This window comes from Rhinopithecus bieti, unplaced genomic scaffold (assembly GCF_001698545.2).
Source record: "Rhinopithecus bieti isolate Rb0 unplaced genomic scaffold, ASM169854v2 scaffold_9696, whole genome shotgun sequence".
Taxonomy (NCBI): domain Eukaryota; kingdom Metazoa; phylum Chordata; class Mammalia; order Primates; family Cercopithecidae; genus Rhinopithecus; species Rhinopithecus bieti.
Window position 1 is genome coordinate 2,031,852 of NW_016806217.1, and position 18,084 is coordinate 2,049,935.

The 18,084-nt window shown below is 38.1% G+C and overlaps 1 protein-coding gene across 1 annotated transcript in view; it reads right to left on the minus strand.

Moving 5' to 3' along the window:
- CHD2 (chromodomain helicase DNA binding protein 2) overlaps positions 1 to 18,084 on the minus strand; it is a 151,438-nt gene that overhangs the window by 44,764 nt on the left and 88,590 nt on the right. The window contains 9 exon segments of the mRNA XM_017875233.1: positions 646 to 821; positions 1,818 to 1,988; positions 4,873 to 4,965; positions 5,419 to 5,515; positions 6,994 to 7,142; positions 7,899 to 8,048; positions 11,292 to 11,363; positions 13,495 to 13,647; positions 13,980 to 14,142. Coding sequence (XP_017730722.1) covers positions 646 to 821; positions 1,818 to 1,988; positions 4,873 to 4,965; positions 5,419 to 5,515; positions 6,994 to 7,142; positions 7,899 to 8,048; positions 11,292 to 11,363; positions 13,495 to 13,647; positions 13,980 to 14,142 — 1,224 coding nt within the window.

Sequence of the window (18,084 nt, forward strand, 5' to 3'; positions counted from 1 at the left end):
AAAAAAAAAAAAAAAAAAAAAATGGAAACTGGAAAAAAAATAATTTGTAAGCAATAATTTTAGATTTTTTTTGGTGGAGGACAGAGACATTTGAATCAGATACCAAGAAATGTATAGTAATCTCACATAGAAAGATGTCTAAAACTGATTTTAAATGGGATTAGGGAAAGCAACGTGCTGAACAACATGTTGTACATACTACTTATAAACCAAAGCAAACCACCAGCAAACTGATATCAGTACTAAAACGGGTGGGACTGGGATTGTGGGGGAGGGGAGAGGTAGTGAGGGTAGACGTATTTGTACCATTTTTATTTTTGACATTTTTTTTTATATATAGATATATAAGTCTGTATATATGTATGTCAATTATCTTTCCCCCAGCTGAACTTTGTGAAAATGTTCTGAATAACCAGAGAATAAGAGAGAAACAGAGAGATGAACAACAAATAAAAGTGATCTCAACAGAAAGAAACCTTGGAGAAAGAAGAAGAATCCTAAAGATCTGGGACAGGACCCAGCTTCTCTTGCCTTTTTTGTAGTATTAGCCTCTGCCTACCCTGTCACAATGTCCAGGATCCAGTCAACCCAAGACTTACAGTATGCATTTCCAAACAAGCTCAGTGAGACAGAGCCTCCACCAACCTTCGGATCTCTGCATCAGTAAATCCCTCCACAAGGTCCTTCCGCACACTCCTGGGACGCCCTCTGCGCTTTGGCTTCTTGTCATCATCAGAGTCTTCCGTCTCACTCTCAGAAGCAGAGGATCTCTGGGCTTGCCTCTTAGACTCAGTGTCAGAGTCACTGTCATTTGTCTGAGCCTGAGAAAGATTGAGGCAGTCACACTGTAACAAGTGCGAAGTTCAAGTGGTGAAAGGACTAAGAGAAGGCCATCTTAATTCTTTAGTACTCAGAACTTCTCACCATATCAGAAAAGTCCATTTTCCTTTGACAAATAAGGGGACAGAGGTCTTGGAGAAATACCCACTTAGGATAGTCATACTTTCAGAGACATTGAAATACAAAGACAAGTGAACTGGATTAAAAATATTTGGATATTTTTACAATGTCCCATTATAAAACAGGTTCATGTTTACTTCTTTGGGCAAGTAATTTTAGTCTTTGTGCCTTTCTCATTTGAAAAATGAAGACAACAGTAGCTATAACATATGGTTTTTAGTAAGTTAAAGCTCTTAGAAGTGTGCCTAGCACACTGTAAGGGCTCAATAAATGGTAGCTAGTGTTACCTCATACTGATTTACTGTGACCTTGAACAAATCTGTGTCTATTATCTCCAACAAAATGGGTAACAAAACTTGTTCTACCTATTTCAATGTTGTTATAAAAATCAAATTAGATAGTGCCTGTGATGGAGCTTTGTGAACTCTGAGGTTGGTATGTGTTTCTTATTTATAGTTATATAATCCTTTAGTATTTATAGCAAGTGCTGTGAACTGTTATGGACAAACAGAGGTTTGACTTTCTGAAAGTTGAAGGCAGTGGCAATTAGAGCCAAACTGTGAGAACTACTGGTTCTAATCTCAAAGGCAAAATGCAAACTTCTGGAAATTTCAGACCCTGTTTATCAGCTTCACAAAGAGCCAATCTGCAAAGACCAAATCCGATCTCTCACGGGTGTGCTCATGAGCTCTGCAGATTTCTCCACTTTCCTTTGTTAAGTTTCCTACAGTATCAACTCTGCTCTTAAAGCTTCTCTGTCAGGGGAACAATGCAAGGCCTCTTGTTTGAATAATCAACACTTCTGTAGCCTTCACAACGTAAGAAGTAATTTCATCTCTTTCATCTCACTTGATCACCTTTTTAGTGGAACTCCGAATTCGAGGCAGCATATAAATTTCTTCTAGCTCCTTCTGCCGCTCTTCCTCCTCTACTTTTTTCCTCTGTTCCTCTGGAATGATCTCATCCCAGTCCTTGTGAGGACGCTCTTCCAGCTCTTCTTCATCTTCCATTGTTGCAAAGTTGGCAACCTTAAAACAGACAACCCACTGTCTGACTGACATTTCCCTATTTCTAAACACCATTTGCTAAAACAACAATTTACCAGTGTTTTTAATCTAAGTAGACACTGTGAATAATAGGACTTTTGTGATATTACATAATCAGATAATCAATTTTCTATTAGTTTTTCCTTATTCCCCCCCAAAATCAACTTGTCAAATCCTCAAGTTCATCATACCATAAATTTTACTGAAAAGCAGGGAAACAGCTACAAAGATACAAATTGTTTTTATAAGTTTTACTGAATGAACTGTTATAAATCATAAAAATGTCCTAATACTAATGATAAAATTTAGATTTATTTAGATATAAAATGCTTAATACCTAATACTCCATGATGAACCTACATTTCTGTAAGTTGTATAGAGTTCACTTGAAACAATGCATAACTCAAAGCACTCATTATCATCTAGCCAACTGGTTGCCTTATTCATTTTTATCAAAAATATGAAAGTTAAAGATGTGTGGTGATTTCATATGCTCACAAGTGCACTTTAGTCTTAGGAAATAAAATGAAAACATAAAACGGAAAAAATTTAAATCTGGAAGAATATTCTCTTCATTTCATATCAAATATTACTTAATATCTGATATGTATCTGTACTAAAACAGTATGTAACCCAGAAAGAAAGCCATCTAAGTGTACCCATTTCAAAGAACCAGACGAGGGGTACACAGAAACATCTACCACCTCTGGACAGCCTCTGGGCAGTGGCAGGTGGCCTCCAGCCTGGCTCCGCATTCTTCTTATTCCTTCCCTCCTGGCCTTTGAGACAGTCATAAGGTGTAATTGAGCTTCTGGAGACTCCATTCCTTAAAGTTATTTGGAGCTGACAGTGAAGTCATGTTAAGACTCTCACTTTATGACTTTTGGCTAAAATTAACTAAAATTAAGATTGATGTAAATATGCACATATGTTAGTGGTTCATGCAGTATAGAAATTTAACCTTTCCAAAAGGGACATAGTGGTTAAAGGCCAGACTCTGGCCCTTAACTTAAGATAGTGCTTGAAACACAGTAAGAGTTAACACAAGTACGGGTTTTTACTGCTGAAGAAAGGAGCAGTAGTCACAGAGGTGGAACTGAACTGGAACAGTGGAACCGACTGCATGTTTATATTCTTCCCAAAAGTCGTATGATGAAATCCTAACTCCCAATGTAAGGTGTTAGGAGGTCATGAGGGTAGAGCCTTCATAATAGGATTACTGCTCTTATAAAAGGGACCCCCCAGAGAGCTCTCTAGCTTCTCTGTCTCTACCATGTGAAGGTAAGAAAACTCAGCAGTCTGCAACCTGAGAGCCTCCAGCAGAACCTGACCGTGTTGGCACCCTGATCTCAAACTTCAAATCTTCAGAACTGTGAGAAATACATTTCTATTGTTTATAAACCACCCAGTCTATGGTACTTTATTGCAAGAGCCCAAACTGACTATGACCAACACTAATAATTCACCTTCACCCTTCTCTACCCCATCCCTCTGCATCCTGACACATTAATCTAGGGCTCTTTGGCCCATTCAACTCCTCCATCCTTGTTCTTCCATTGAAACAACTTCTACCAGTGGCCAGCTTTGGAGGTAATCACACAATATTGCTTCCTTCCAAACACTTCACACAGTTTCCCCTCATTCAATTCAATCCTAATATGCATGCTGCACTTAGCCATCATTGCAATCATCAGGTCTCTCTTGCTTCTCTACCTCCACGCAATCAACCCATGGTCAATCCTTCCTACCATGCTGTCACATGAATCTTGGAAACCTTTGCCATTTTGACTTTCCTGTGCCTTGCAAGCCAATCTCCCACCTTGCGATAGCCAACTGATCCAATTTCTCTGACCTCAAAAGTATTGCTGGTGAAAGTCATATGACCCTGCTGACTGGCTCCACAGCAAAGCTGTATCATCTCAATTCAGCTGACTCCCTATCAAGTTCCTCCCAACAACTCCCTGCCTCATCCATCGCTATCCCAAATCTTTTCCACTTCTCAAGCAAACACCTCACTTACTTTACTAGTCATTAAGGGCATAAATTAAACTCCCACAGCATCTCTTTCCTCCTCTTCCCTGAAGTGTACTTGTCCTTTTTCTTCCCAAGGCCAAGTCTTCCATCTGTGTTTTTGACTGTATTCTTTCCAGTCTCCTCTGTGGCAACGTGCCATCAAATCATTTCTTTCCTGAGAACCTTCAAAATCTCCCTATACTCAAGTTCTTTCCGCAAACTAGAAACATGGTAACATCTTTCAAAAACCTTGTCTTGCTTCAATCTTCTAGCCATATAATTTAGAGTCCCTGTACTCTTCTAAGCTTTTTAATAACATTGATACTCTGTGCTGCCACCACCTATCATCTGGTGCCCAGCTTCTGTGTTTAGTCCTCATTTCATGTAATTTTCTGTTATATGAGACACCACCGACACCTCTTTCTCTCACTTACCAAACAAACAAAAAACAAACTAAAATCTCACCAAATCATCAGAGCCTTCTAATTGTCATCTACTCTTTTCCTATCTTTGATCTCTCTTTGGCATCTGATCTATTAATGTGTCTCACAATGCTCCACACGTCCTGGTTCTATACTGTGTCCTGGCTCTCTACCTAGCCCTCTCTTCAGTGATTTCTTTTCCTCCACACACTGACTCTACACAGGATAGCCCACTTCAGCGGTTACCTTCGTGGGGAGGACTGTAGAACCTACATTCACAACATACTTACAATTCAGAGAACGATATTGAGGATATGACTCAATTCAGGTAAAGAGAAAAGCAGAGTGCCTAGCACAAAGAAAGTGTTCACAAACATTAGTATCATTAATGAATCAATGCTGAGAACTCTCTCCCACAAAGATCTTCATACCTTGAACTGTGATAGAAGCTCATCTGTTGCACTTGTTGACACTTCATTCTCTCTCGTTTCAGCCAACCGCAAAATTTCATCTATATCCATTTCCTAAAAGAACAAAAGCCAACACAAATAGAATAAAATGACACCAGAGGAGCTGCCTAGTTGCCCAGAAATTATTAGTATTTACTGAAAATGTTTGATGCAAATAAACCAATTCTCCTTTCTGATAATTCATTTACTTTCAGTTTAAACTCTAAATCCTTTACATCTAATGTCTCAAACTATTATTTATACAAATGACAAGGTGAAATTTCAAAAATTATAACAAACAGAAATGGGAGAAAAAAATCAACCCAAAAAAGTATCCTCAAATGCTTTATTAATTCCTTCCTACTCAATTCAGTAAGAGCTATGAGATTCCTATGAAAGAAAAACACACTGTCCTTCAAGTAATTACTTTTCTTTAGAAAAGCCTCTAACAGTATCTTCTTACAGAAAATTTAGACTCTCACAGATCATACTTCTCAAAAAAATTTCCCTTTCCTCATTGTTAATTACCTGTGGTTCTGATTCCTCCCCTTCCAGTTCTTTGAAGAGATCCTCTGCTCCAAATTTCAAAATAGCTGTCAGCTCTTCTTTATTAAAAGGATTTGAGCTGTGGAAGTAAAATGTAGTTGGGAGAAACATCAAATAACCTCTAAAGCGTTCTACTTCAGAATAACTATCCTTCAGAAAGAGGTCAAGTAACTGTTGAAAATATAAACTCTGCCTCAAGAAAAATGATTTCTCAACCATCTCATTTTCTATCTACGGGATGAGTCTGTGATGGTAACCCTAAACCACAGAATAGAAAATTAGTTACAGTCCTACTGGCTCACCTATTGCATGGGTAAGCCAGAAAGGTGACTAGCGATGTTACAGAATGGAGCTCTTTCCTTTGCCCTTTGGCTCAGAAAGTTACAATTCACCAAGAATTTTCAACCTTCTCAACTCCGGTCCAAAATAAAAGAGCTAGGCTTTTCTCATCTAGGTTCCTCTTAAACAGAAAACTATCTGAAAACATTCTATTTAGGAAGGGCTAATTTGAATACATCTTTAATATAGCTGCAGCCAGGCGAAATGGCTCATACCTATAATCCCAGCACTTCGAGGGGCTGAGGTGGGCCTATCACTTGAGGTCAGGAGTTCGAGACCAGTCTGGCCAACATGGAAACACCCTGTCTCTACTAGAAAAAAAAATTAGCTGGGTGTGGTGGTACAAACCTGTAGTCCCAGCTACTCGGGAGGCAGAGGCACAAGAATCACTTCAACCTAGGAGGCAGAGGTTGCAATGAGCCAAGGTCGTGCCAGTGCACTCCAACCTGGGCAACAGAGTGAGACTCCATCTCAAAAACAAACAAAAAACATAGCTGCAACACCGCCACAAAAGACACTCAACAATCTGCTCAAAATGTGAAATTAAATTATTATTATTATTATTATTTTGAGACGGAGTCTCACTCTGTTGCCCAGACTGGAGTGCAGTGGCACGATCTCGGCTCATTACAAGCTCCACTTCCCGGGTTCACGCCATTCTCCTGCCTCAGCCTCCCGAGTAGCTGGGACTACAGGCGCCCGCCACCATGCCTAGCTAATTAAACTTTATAAGAGATGTAGTTGTGCCTGTTTCCAAAGCCAATTAAAACTTCATTACTTTCTTTTTATACCCTTCTGTTTGCAACAGAAAAAAGGACAACAATCTCCACACAAACATTTTTGCCAATAGTAAAAAAAAATAGCTGCCAATCCAATCTGGATTCTCACCGCAGAAAAGTCAAAGGTGACATTATGCGGGGCTGACACCCAACACACAGCTCCACTGCTGTTGCTGTGTCATATGTCACATGTGCAGCCAAAAGCAAAGGCAAGGGAGATGGCAAGAAAGAGAGGAAAACACATAAGCAGGGGGATGATGGGCAAAAAAAGGAACCAAGAAACTCAAATAAAGTGAAAATGCCATCCTATTTGTGCTTCTGGCCTGGCATCTTCCAGGTAATGAATAGACTAACGTCTGTGGTACAGAATCCTATTATATCCAACGGTGATGTAAAATCAATTTGATTCTGCCTACCTCCCAATCTTTCTGGCACTTACTTGGACCTTCCCGAGTTGTTTTCCAGGATCGTCCGGCCAGTGGTGTCCATGCGCTGAATCACCAGATGATCCAATACCATCTTCTTTTTGGCCCGTTCTATGATCTCCTCCTCCACAGTCCCCTTTGTAACTAAGCGGTAAATATTTACCTGTAGGAAAAGTAACTGTTATGCTTATGCCTGCACCCTCCCGTCAAAAAACAAAAAAAAAAAAAAGGAGAGAGAGAAAGATTACCTCTGTCAAAAACCAAGAGGGGATAATTTTAACAGAATCAATTCTCTAATCATAGAAGACTGTAAGCCATCCAAGCAGGCAGCCTAAGTAGATGCAGTATTTATACTATGTGTAGCAAGTTACAGTTTTAAATAAAATTGCCTCTAAAGATTTGTCGTTATGGCCTGTTCCATCAATAAAAATCGTACTTTACTGATGGAAAGTTTCACAAAAACAGAGTATTTGGCCAAGAATGAAACTTACAAGTTTTCCAATATAGAACAGACTTTAAGATTCACAAACAAAAAAAGTGTGTGGTTTTCCAAAGTACCTTTAAAGCTAACACTGTCATGTATAATAAAAACAGACCGTCTTGAACAATAGGATATTTAACTTTTCCATACTAGAGAAAAGGTTCAGTTCTAAGTCTATTCATCTTATAACTCTCTCAAGATAAACACACAGAAGGTCGCTGACATTGTACTTTTCAAACAGAAAAAGAAAAGTTCCTTAATAGGTTCATCTTGGGCCCAAAGACAACATCTCTGTGCTAGTTAACAAACAGAAATCAATGCTTCAGGGGAAATAAAGGCAAAACAGGGAAAAAGCATTTTGTTAACGTCCTGAAAGGGCTGAACAAACCCCCTGGCCCCCCACCCTAAAGCAATTTCCAGAAGTCTCTTTATACTGACCTGCTTCTTCTGACCAATTCTATGCGCTCGGGCTTGTGCCTGCAAGTCATTCTGGGGGTTCCAGTCAGAGTCAAAGATGACGACTGTGTCCGCTGAAGCCAAATTGATTCCCAGGCCACCAGCCCTTGTCGAGAGCAGGAAACAGAAGTCCTGTACACAATGCAATATACTACTTTATGCAGTGGCCTTCTCAGAAACAGTTTCACAGTCCAATAAGCCCTTATACCTGGAAACCCCTGCAGGTGTGAAGAAAAGTGAGATATGATGGACAAACTTTATGGAGGCTAAAAGAATGTCAGGGACTTGATGGTAGAATGAATTTTCATTTGATTAAGAGGCAAAGTCAGTGCCATGAACAGGAGTAAAGCAGAATCTAATAAGGCAATGGAAGCGAGAGAATTAGTGTTACCTCCCGGCTACAACTAATATACAAGAAGTTAACAGGAACAATAATAAAAACAGACAAACAATTATCATGGAGATCTTTAACTCCAGGAAGTCGCCTGTACAATTATTTTTAGGGAAAAGGTAGATTATGCCATGTAAGTCAATTAGTATAAACAGAGATAATTTATTATATATTTATGTTTGTTAGGCTGGTGAGAAATACAGAAACACCGCACTAAATAGATCATATATGGGAAGTGTTGAGAAGCACAAGATCCTCAATTACCATAAAACATGCCAAAATTATAAAAAAAATCAAAACAGGTTTGGCTGGAGAGTGATGTGTGGAACCCCCCAGTTATGACAGTAGAGACTGGGCAGGCACAACACACCTGCCTGCGTCTGAGTGCTCAGAAAAATATAGGGGCAGGAGAAAAAGAATAAAATATATAAGCCGGGGGGAAAAGGTGAAATATTTCTATTTTCAGGGAATTTAATCATATATGTCAAAAGATGCCTTTGTGGCAGAGAAGTAGCACTGAAAAACTGGCAGTCCTGAGTTCTGTCTTGATAAATGGGTATATTTAGCATACACCTAGAGATGCAATGAAAAGGTCTCCATGTTTTAATAGTCACATTCAACAACATTATGCCATAGAAATAAAAATAGAGACAACTGCCTCAAAAGATTTTTAAACAATTCCAATAACGAAGTGATCAAAAGGTGTGTCTAGGCACATAATCTGTGATTCTTAGGAGAAATATTAAGCACTATACCACACTCAAAAGAGAAGCCTGAAGATAAACAGTGGACAGTTTAAGATGAGATATCTAAAACAAATGAAATTTGGAGTCAAAATGATCATATCAACCAACAATCTGCTATATCACTCTTTAGCAAGGATAACGTGGATTATAATATAATACGTTGTTTGCATCTATGATCAAGTCAACAAAGGTTAAAAAATTATAAAACTCAATGCCACTAAGGGTAAGGTGGTTAAATAAATAAATGGTACAAGCATAAGAAAAATTTAGAAATGTAAAAAAAAAAATTTTTTTTTTTGAGACAGGGTCTCATTCTGTCACCCAGGTTGGAGTTCAGTGGGGCAATCCTAGCTCACTGCAGCCTCAAACTCCTGGTCTCAAGGGATCCTCCTGCCTCAGTCTCCTGAATAGCTGGAACTACAAGCACATAACACCATGCATGGCTCATTTTTCATATTTTGTAGAGACAGGGTCTTGCTATGGGCCTAGAAATTAAGTTTTGTAAAATCTTTAATAACATGGGGAATTTTTTTTTTTTTTTTTTTTTTGGTAGAGACAGGTCTATCTTGACCAGGCTGGTCTCAAACTCCTGGTCTCAAGTGATCCTCCCCCATCGTGGCCTCCCAAAGTGCTAAGATTACAGGTGTGAGCCACCATGCACCTAGCCGCAAAGTATAATTTTGAAGGGAACAAAACTATATGCAACATGATCCGAATTAGGTAAACATATAAATGGTTCCATTTAGTAGGAAGGGAAATATACCCCCCAAAGACGTGAACAGCAAATTGTGTCTAGAATGAGAGTTTTTGTACAATTATTTTTTTCTTTGTACTCCTTACCATCTTCCCAATATTCTAAGTAAGCATATAATATTTACACCATTTAGTTTTTTAAAGGAATTTTTTAAATACTGCAGAAATGGTAGAGAACTTGTGTTCTATACAGCCATTATGGTGAGTGGGAATCAATCGAGAGCTCTGCAAAAAGCAACTCTTCTTCCCCTGAGACAGGGAAATATGAAACATTCAACTCATACTATTTTTTAACCTAAGAGTGGAGAACACAAAATCAATTTCAGCCAACGCTGTATGATAAAAATAGCAGACATTTAGAGCGCTTACTATGCGCTGGGCAATGTGATCGGTGCTTTATGTTGATTACTAAATTTAATTCTCACAGCAATATTATGAAGTGGGGTATCGGAATCATTGTGATTTTACAGTTGAGGAAACAAGGAGCAAGGAAAGGAGGAATGGGAATTAGTTGATGACCGATGTCTTTAATTATTCCATTCCTCTTATCCTTAGTGAATCAGAACCTTGGCTCTGAATAGACTAATGCCCAAAGCCTCAAGAAATAAATGTTTAGACTACAGAAGTAGCCAAAATACTAGTCTAACTAGGATTTCTATACTCTAAAGGCAGACAGCAGAGCATTCCGAAGTAACAGGAACAGGCATCAAGAGTTTTCAAAGCCCTTCAGAAAGCTAAGTCTGTTCTATCTATTTTAAAAAAAAAAAAAAAAAAAGTGGCTCAGGCTCCAGAAATTAGCATTCTCTGTGAAACACTTCTACTTCAGGTTGTCTCCACTGCTTCTTTTATCTCTACACATTACAGTTTTATTCACATCAAAACTCTTCTCTTCCACTTCTCTCAAATCCCATGGCATTTGATGATTTGATATGCACAAACTACAATGTTGTCATACCTTCTATTTCATTCTAAGTAGCTCTTCTATATGTGCCCCCCAAACAAAATACTTCATAATGCCAAATCCAAGCTCGACACTGATTGTAAAATGTTGCTGTTAGCAAGAGCAAGAACATTAAGCCACACTGTATTAGAAGTCCAACAAATTTGAGATATGGCAAATATATTTTTCAGGACTTAGTCACCAGAAGAGTACAGAGATCAGAACCTTCTAATATTAATTCTATCGCCCAACCCTCCCCTACTCCTGCCTTACTGCTCTTCCAGGCCCAAGGATTTGGTATCTGGAAGCTACCAGGAGAACCACTCTGTTGTCAACCCAGAACAGGGGAGATAAATAAGCACATATTTATTTTTCTGGAGTGACAACAAAATATCATATTTTATATGAGAGATTTCTTCTTTTCTTCTCAAGGCAAAAGAATTGCACTATAAATTGTTTCTGAAACAGAATACATTAAGCTAGAAAGACTTTCTCCTTGATGCAGAGCCCAAGTTGCTCAAATAACAAAGCCATGCATAGTATACCTCAGACCCATCTGCATTGAAGTGGTCCAGTGCCTGTTTTCGGATTTCTCCCTTGATGGAACCATCCAGACGCTGTAAAAATAAACCACAAGAAAACTGTAAGATAGGAAGATCAGCTACACTCAGAATAGAACAGCAGACTTGGAACCTTTATCACCTGAACACCCACTGAGTAAAAATAACTGGAATGCACTGGCAAAGCGCTATGAAGAAGCTGTGCTTAAGAAGCACATCCTACTTGACCTGAGCTCTCTAGTTACAGACTCAAGGTTACAAGCTTCTGATTCAAAGGGCTGTCTAGGTTTAGCCAAGGATCAGAAGGGCTGCCAGGACCTAAAAGAAAAAAGATGAAAACCCAACCTGTGCTTGAAGGCTGGGTTTACTTCTGTTTCTGTAGATACTGCGGAGATTAGGAAATAGGACCACTAGTCACTCAATAATAAGCTCCTGGAGAAAAATGATGCCTCTTAGCTAATGTGGCTAAAACTATCACTTAAAGTGTCACGCAAACAAAAAAATTACTTATGCAATAATTTTGTTTGAAAAACATTTTGCTGAATCATTGAAAATGCTAAAATTGATCATACATCCCAGTTCTGCCAAAAATTACACTCTGAAATCATAGTAAAGTGTTCAAGCAGCTAAACTACACGTGAATTCAGGAGAGCCCCTGGCATTTATTAGCATACATAATTCCTTTATTAGAACATATGTCAGTTCTACATGCAAAACAATGTCACCATAGAGAAACCATTAACACGTAAAATACTAAATAATTATCACCTATATGCTGTACATTTTATAAAGCATTTCTCACTCTTTAAAATCATTTTCACATTTCATTCCCTCACAATCACCACTTGAGATGAACAAAATACTTCATTTTACAGAAGGCAAAACTAACCTGAAAGGTGACTTGGCTGGCAGTGGACTCTGTGGAAGGGCATACATCTGCAGAACTCTGCCCATCAGACCTAACTCAAGTCAACTCACAGGTGAGGAGCCCCTTACTTCTTTCTCACTGACTACTTACTCAGAGCCTTAAACCAAAGATACATTTAATGGGAGATTCAGAGTCTTTACTTGAAATCAGAAAACCTAATGCCCCCTTTTAATATACCCATTAGTAGAAGACATTATCTAAAAGTCACTGACCAAGCTTATCTATTCTGTAGAAAGAAAAACAATGCATTCTTGATTTACTTGGTATCACAGGATTTCCTAGGAATGAAAGCTCCTAGGGATTCGATTCACTGACAGAGATTGACTTTTTGTAATAGGCTGTTTCTTGATAACAACCACAGCCTTAAGCTATCTTCTAACATAGCAACTGAAAGACCATATAAGATATTATGGATATAACAATGCCTTTCAGGGTATTTTGAAAGACAATCTGACAGTCTTAAAGGTGGGCCTTCTTAGGAGATAATTACTGGCTCCAAGTTTCTTCAATCCCAGCATAATTATGTGAGTTGGTAGAGAGTTCATCCATTCAAAGTTTTAAAAAAATGTAATAAATCTTAAAATCTAAGCACTATAAACATATGCCAAGAGACAAGGTAAATTGCATATATGTCTATATGTCTATAAACAGATCAGAGAATAAGTTTCTACTAGATTATATACACCTAGAAAAATGTTATTATGCGGAAGAAACTTTTTCCCCGTAGGAGGTAACTGTGTGAAGATAATAACTCCAGTTTAAAAACTCCACAGAAAAAAGAGGAAGCCATCATCACTTACTTCAGGGACTAGCAAGGTTTTAAGTACCAGTGTTCTATTATGTTCCCAGCCTCACAGCCAAGGTCAACTTTTGGGGTGAACATCTGATACTGCCCTCCTTCTAGGATTTGGGCTTCTAGAATTGAGCTCGCACTTACTTCCTCTCTATTTTTACCATACACATGTAATAAGATGCTATCTGACATCCTTTTTTTCCTTGCCCAATCTGACTTTGTCTAATCCTCCCTGCCCACCTTCGAAGAAAGAATGGTCTCCTCACGACCACTTTCATATGGTAGCCTAAAGACATGAAAGTAAAAATTAAGACCCTCCTGGAATCTTAACCTTATTTTTTTGAAACAAGAAAACTCTTACTTCCTACTTTAACAAGCAAAGCATACAATCCAATGTAGGAAGGTTGGGGAGGGGAGGCAGGGAGAGAGATTGATTCCCCCCACCGTAATTACTGAAATCACCTTACCTGGAAAGGATAATGTTTAATAGTTAGGTATTCAGCCAGGATATCCAACATTCTCACCATCTGAGAGAAGATAAGCACTCGATTCCCCCTTTCTCGAAGTCTTGTCAACAGTTTGTCTAATAAAATCAGCTTCCCACTGCTCCTTATGAGGGACTGAAGATTTAAAAGACATTCCAATAATTACATTGAAACACAAATTTTAATCTTCCCTAATCTCTAAAAATCCATATTTTAAAACCATCTTAAAGCCTTCTGAAGCCCTTAGCAACCTGGTTGACCAGCAATTCCCGAAATGTTCTTTTTCCCAATATCTGGGATACCATACTTCCCAAATCATTCTTAGTTACCTAACTTTTTTCTCCGGTTTTAAAGCTTCCTTTGATGCTCCCTCTTAGGTCACCAAGGAGGAAACAGAGCATTCTGATGAAAAGCACCTAGAGAAACTAAGTGTTTTTTTGAGAAAGTAATTATGAGGAACTACGTACCAAAAGAATCTCCTGTCCATTTTCCCTTTCATTTTCTTCAGGGGGTTTAATCAGATAGCAGTGGTTGCAACATTTTTTCAGTTCCATCACAATATTAAGAAAACCAGACGTGCTGCCTCTTGTTCCTTTGGCAAGAGCCTTGTAATTCCTGGTCAGAATCCACCTGCAAATTAATATGATAATGATACTACTACATACAAAAAAAAAAAAAAACCCAGAAAGTTGTAGGTACCGGAAGAGTATAAGAAAAAGTAGTAGTATTGTGGGGAAAAGAAGAGGCCTAAAAAGGTTTAAGAAGCAAAGAAGAATATTTCCTTTTGTATCTCCTGCCATCTAATCATAATCTTTTACATTTCTAGTCAAAATCAGGAATGTTAAAGATTCTGCTGGATATTTCAACTTCACTGAACACAGGAATATTAGAAGAAAACAACTCTATATACACACAACACACACATGTGCTTTACACACATATAGACACACACACACACATTTTACATATTTACACACACTTTATACGTATTTAAGTGTGTGTGTGTACACAAAGGCTGAGAATCCTAAATGTGAAAATCTAAAATGTTCCAAAATGGCACTCAAAACTTCTGAGTGCCAGTATGACGCTCAAAAGAAATTCTCATTAGAGCATTTTACAGTTCTGATTTCCAGATTTGGAATGCTCAACTAGTAAATATAAAGCAAATATTCCAAAATCTGAAATACTTCTGGTCCCCAAGCATTTCTGATAAGAGACTCAACCTGTGTGTGCATGTGTGAAAGGAAAATGACTGTCACTAAAGCACTCTTCACTGAAATATAAAAATTGGAAATAAGCCAACATTATGAGGTTAAATAAATTAAAATATACCATAAAATAGAGGCTATATGTCCATTTTAACATTGTAAAAAAGTATTTTATCTGACAAAATATTTATCAGTATGTTTTCTACCCAAATTTGGAGGAGAAATACAGATATATTCATGTATAACCATGTATAATCCTTAACCATAAACTCCAAAATATTAAAGGTACTTTTTTTCCTGAGTGGCGCAATTTCTTTATCCTTCTCTTAGAAATCACACTTCAGAAATCTATCTCAAGGTCTTCACTGCAGAACTATTTATAAAAGTGGGTAAAGCAATCTAAATGCCTACCACAAGGAAACTGGTTGAATAAACCACACTGTATATCCTCAATGGAATACTATGCACTGTAAAGGCCTATCTCTACAAGCTACTATGGGGTGCTCTTCAGCATGCATCATTAGGGAAAAAAGGCAGAGAAACGTGTATTGGTATGCTACCACTTATCTAAGAGAAAGGAGGATATTCAAAGTTAAAATGCATTAACAATTAAAAGTTAAAGGAAGGATAAGTGTTAAAATGTTAAAAAATAATAATTACGGACCAGTTGCGGTGGCTCACACCTGTAATCCCAGCACTCTGGGAGGCCGAGGGGGGCAGATCACCTGAGGTTGGGAGTTCGAGACTAGCCTGACCAACATGATGAAACCCCATCTCTACTAAAAATACAAAATTAGCTGGGCGTAGTAGTGCATGCCTGTAATCCCAGCTACTCAGGAGGCTGAGGCAGGAAAATCGCTTGAACCTGGGAGGCAGAGGTTGAGGTGAGCTGAGATCAAGCAATTGTACTCCAGCCTGGTCAATAAGAGTGAAACTCTATCTCAAAAAATAATAATAATAATTACCTATGGGGAAAGACAGAGTAGAATGGAAGGAAGAGGGAATGAAGCTACATTTCTTTGAACATACCAGGCTTTGTAGCTTTGCCTTTGGAAATCTACAAATATTATAAATAATTTAAAAACAAAATTAAAGCAATCCCTAAAAATAAAAACTATAATGAAATAAATAAATCTATGTATCCATTAGTGGCCTAAACAGACAGAAGAAAACTATCTTGAGTACTTTAAAACTCTCCCATTTCTTGTGGTATATAACCTTAAAAGCAAAAAAAATAAGTAAAACAAAACCTGTAAAAGAAAATCCTGTTGCAGTGAGCTGAAATCACGCCACTACACTCCAGCCTGGGTGACAGAGTGAGACTCCGTCTCAAAAAAAAAAAGAAAATCTTAACCTGTTTTTACTATTCTTATTATTGGTGGTAATATTATTAGCTTTGTTGTATGTATAGAATGAATTAGCTAGGTGAGGCTGGGAAGTGAGATTTTTAGTACAGCATACTATCAGTAAGATCAAATAAAATATCTGTGGTACTGTTCATCATGTATTTTTACCATTAAAACAAATTTCCCAATTCTGTCCACTGAAAAATATCTGTTAATAATGTTTGCTGCAGTTGCAAAGAGCACCTACGGCCCAGTATGTGGTCTCCAAATACCATTTCCTCATCTTTGCCACAGTCCATAAACCATCAGAAAGAGGCCAGCCTTCTGAGGCTCCTTCAGACTCAACGGCCTTGGACTCCAGGGTACTGCGGAACCCGACAGTCTATGAAGTTACACCAAGAAGCAAGGTTTGGTGGCGACGGGTGCTGCTCTACAGTGAGAAGTGCGGAAGGGCCTATGCCTGTGGGCAGGGATTGCAGGGAATGCTGGTGGCCCTGAAGTAATTCTGCTCACTTTCTTTGGCTCTCTAGTGCTTTCCGCAATCCTGCATGTTGTGCAGCCTGAAGGCAAGAATATTAGCCAGAACTCTTAAATTGCAAGTGATAAAAACTCAACTAAATCAGTTTAAGCAAACTGGAAGTATCTAGAGTAGGCAGAAAAATCGTATGATCAATCAACATCCAAAATAGCATCGACCAACTGACACATTCATGTTGTTACTCAGGTAACACTATTTCCCCTTTTACATTTTATAGTATTAAACTATTTTCAGAAGAAAAACAAAAACAAATATTTCCTAGTAAAAGAGTATGCAGAACTTCTAGGATACATGGCTGACTCTAGTTCTGGGGCAGGAAATGTACAAAACGGATGTGGAACACTTTATCATTCCAGATAGCAAAGAAACTGTCAACTACTATTACGGTTATGTCAAAAGGACTCCAAAAACTAACTTGAATAAGTTCCCACTAGCTAAAAATGGGACTGTTAGAGCATGAATATGGATAATAACTGCAACAGAATTAACCATAAATAGGTGTAACTGATGAGTTCGTAATTATATCAAAGTAAATCTCACTGGTCAAAACCTTTGAAGAAAAGTAGATCTTCTCCTCTGAAAATGGCGAAAATAGAATCTTACTCTGCCTTTCCTACATGAACTGTTCCTCAGCTGACATGGGAAAGTTTCTTTTTATAGAAGTATTCCACCTAATAAACAAGTGAGTGATAAAATTTGAATATCACCCTTTTGTACTCTCTAATGAATTAACAGATCTAGGCAATGCTCATCATTAGTCATTAACATCACAAAAAAAGGACATTTATCCTGTGAAAGAACATTCCTCTGCCTCTAAAGTTACACTGAATCTGAGTCTAATCAAGCCTTTACACTTACTTATGAGTATACAAAAAACACAGTTCAAAGGAAAAGTGGTTTTAAAAAAATTTTTTTTGTAATAGAGATGAGGTGTCACTGTATTGCCCAAGCTGGTCTCAAACTCCTGGGCTCAAGCGATCCTCCTGCCTCAGCCTCCCAAAGTGCTGGGATTATAGGCATGAGCTACCACACCTGGCTGAAAATATTAAAGAATGCCATGGAGCTGGAATCAGCAAAATCCAGACTTTGAGAAAAATCTACAAAACATAAATTCAGTTTCCTGACTCAAAAAATTTATAAGGCAAGGAAAAATAAATTAATTAAAATATACTTAAGAGACATACCAACCAATCAAAATGCATGGAGCTTACATCAATCCCAAAACAAGCAAAATGGCACATGCACAAACCAATATATATATATATATATATATATATAACAACCAGGAAAATGTTAACACTAGACATTACAAAACTGTTAAGGAATTATTAAAATTTTGAGACATAACAACAGTATTGAAATTTTGCTTAATAACAACAAAACGTTGGGAGGCTGAGGTGGGCAGATCACCTGAGGTCGGGAGTTCAAGACCAGCCTGACCAACATGGAGAAATCCTGTCTCGGCCGGGCGCGGTGGCTC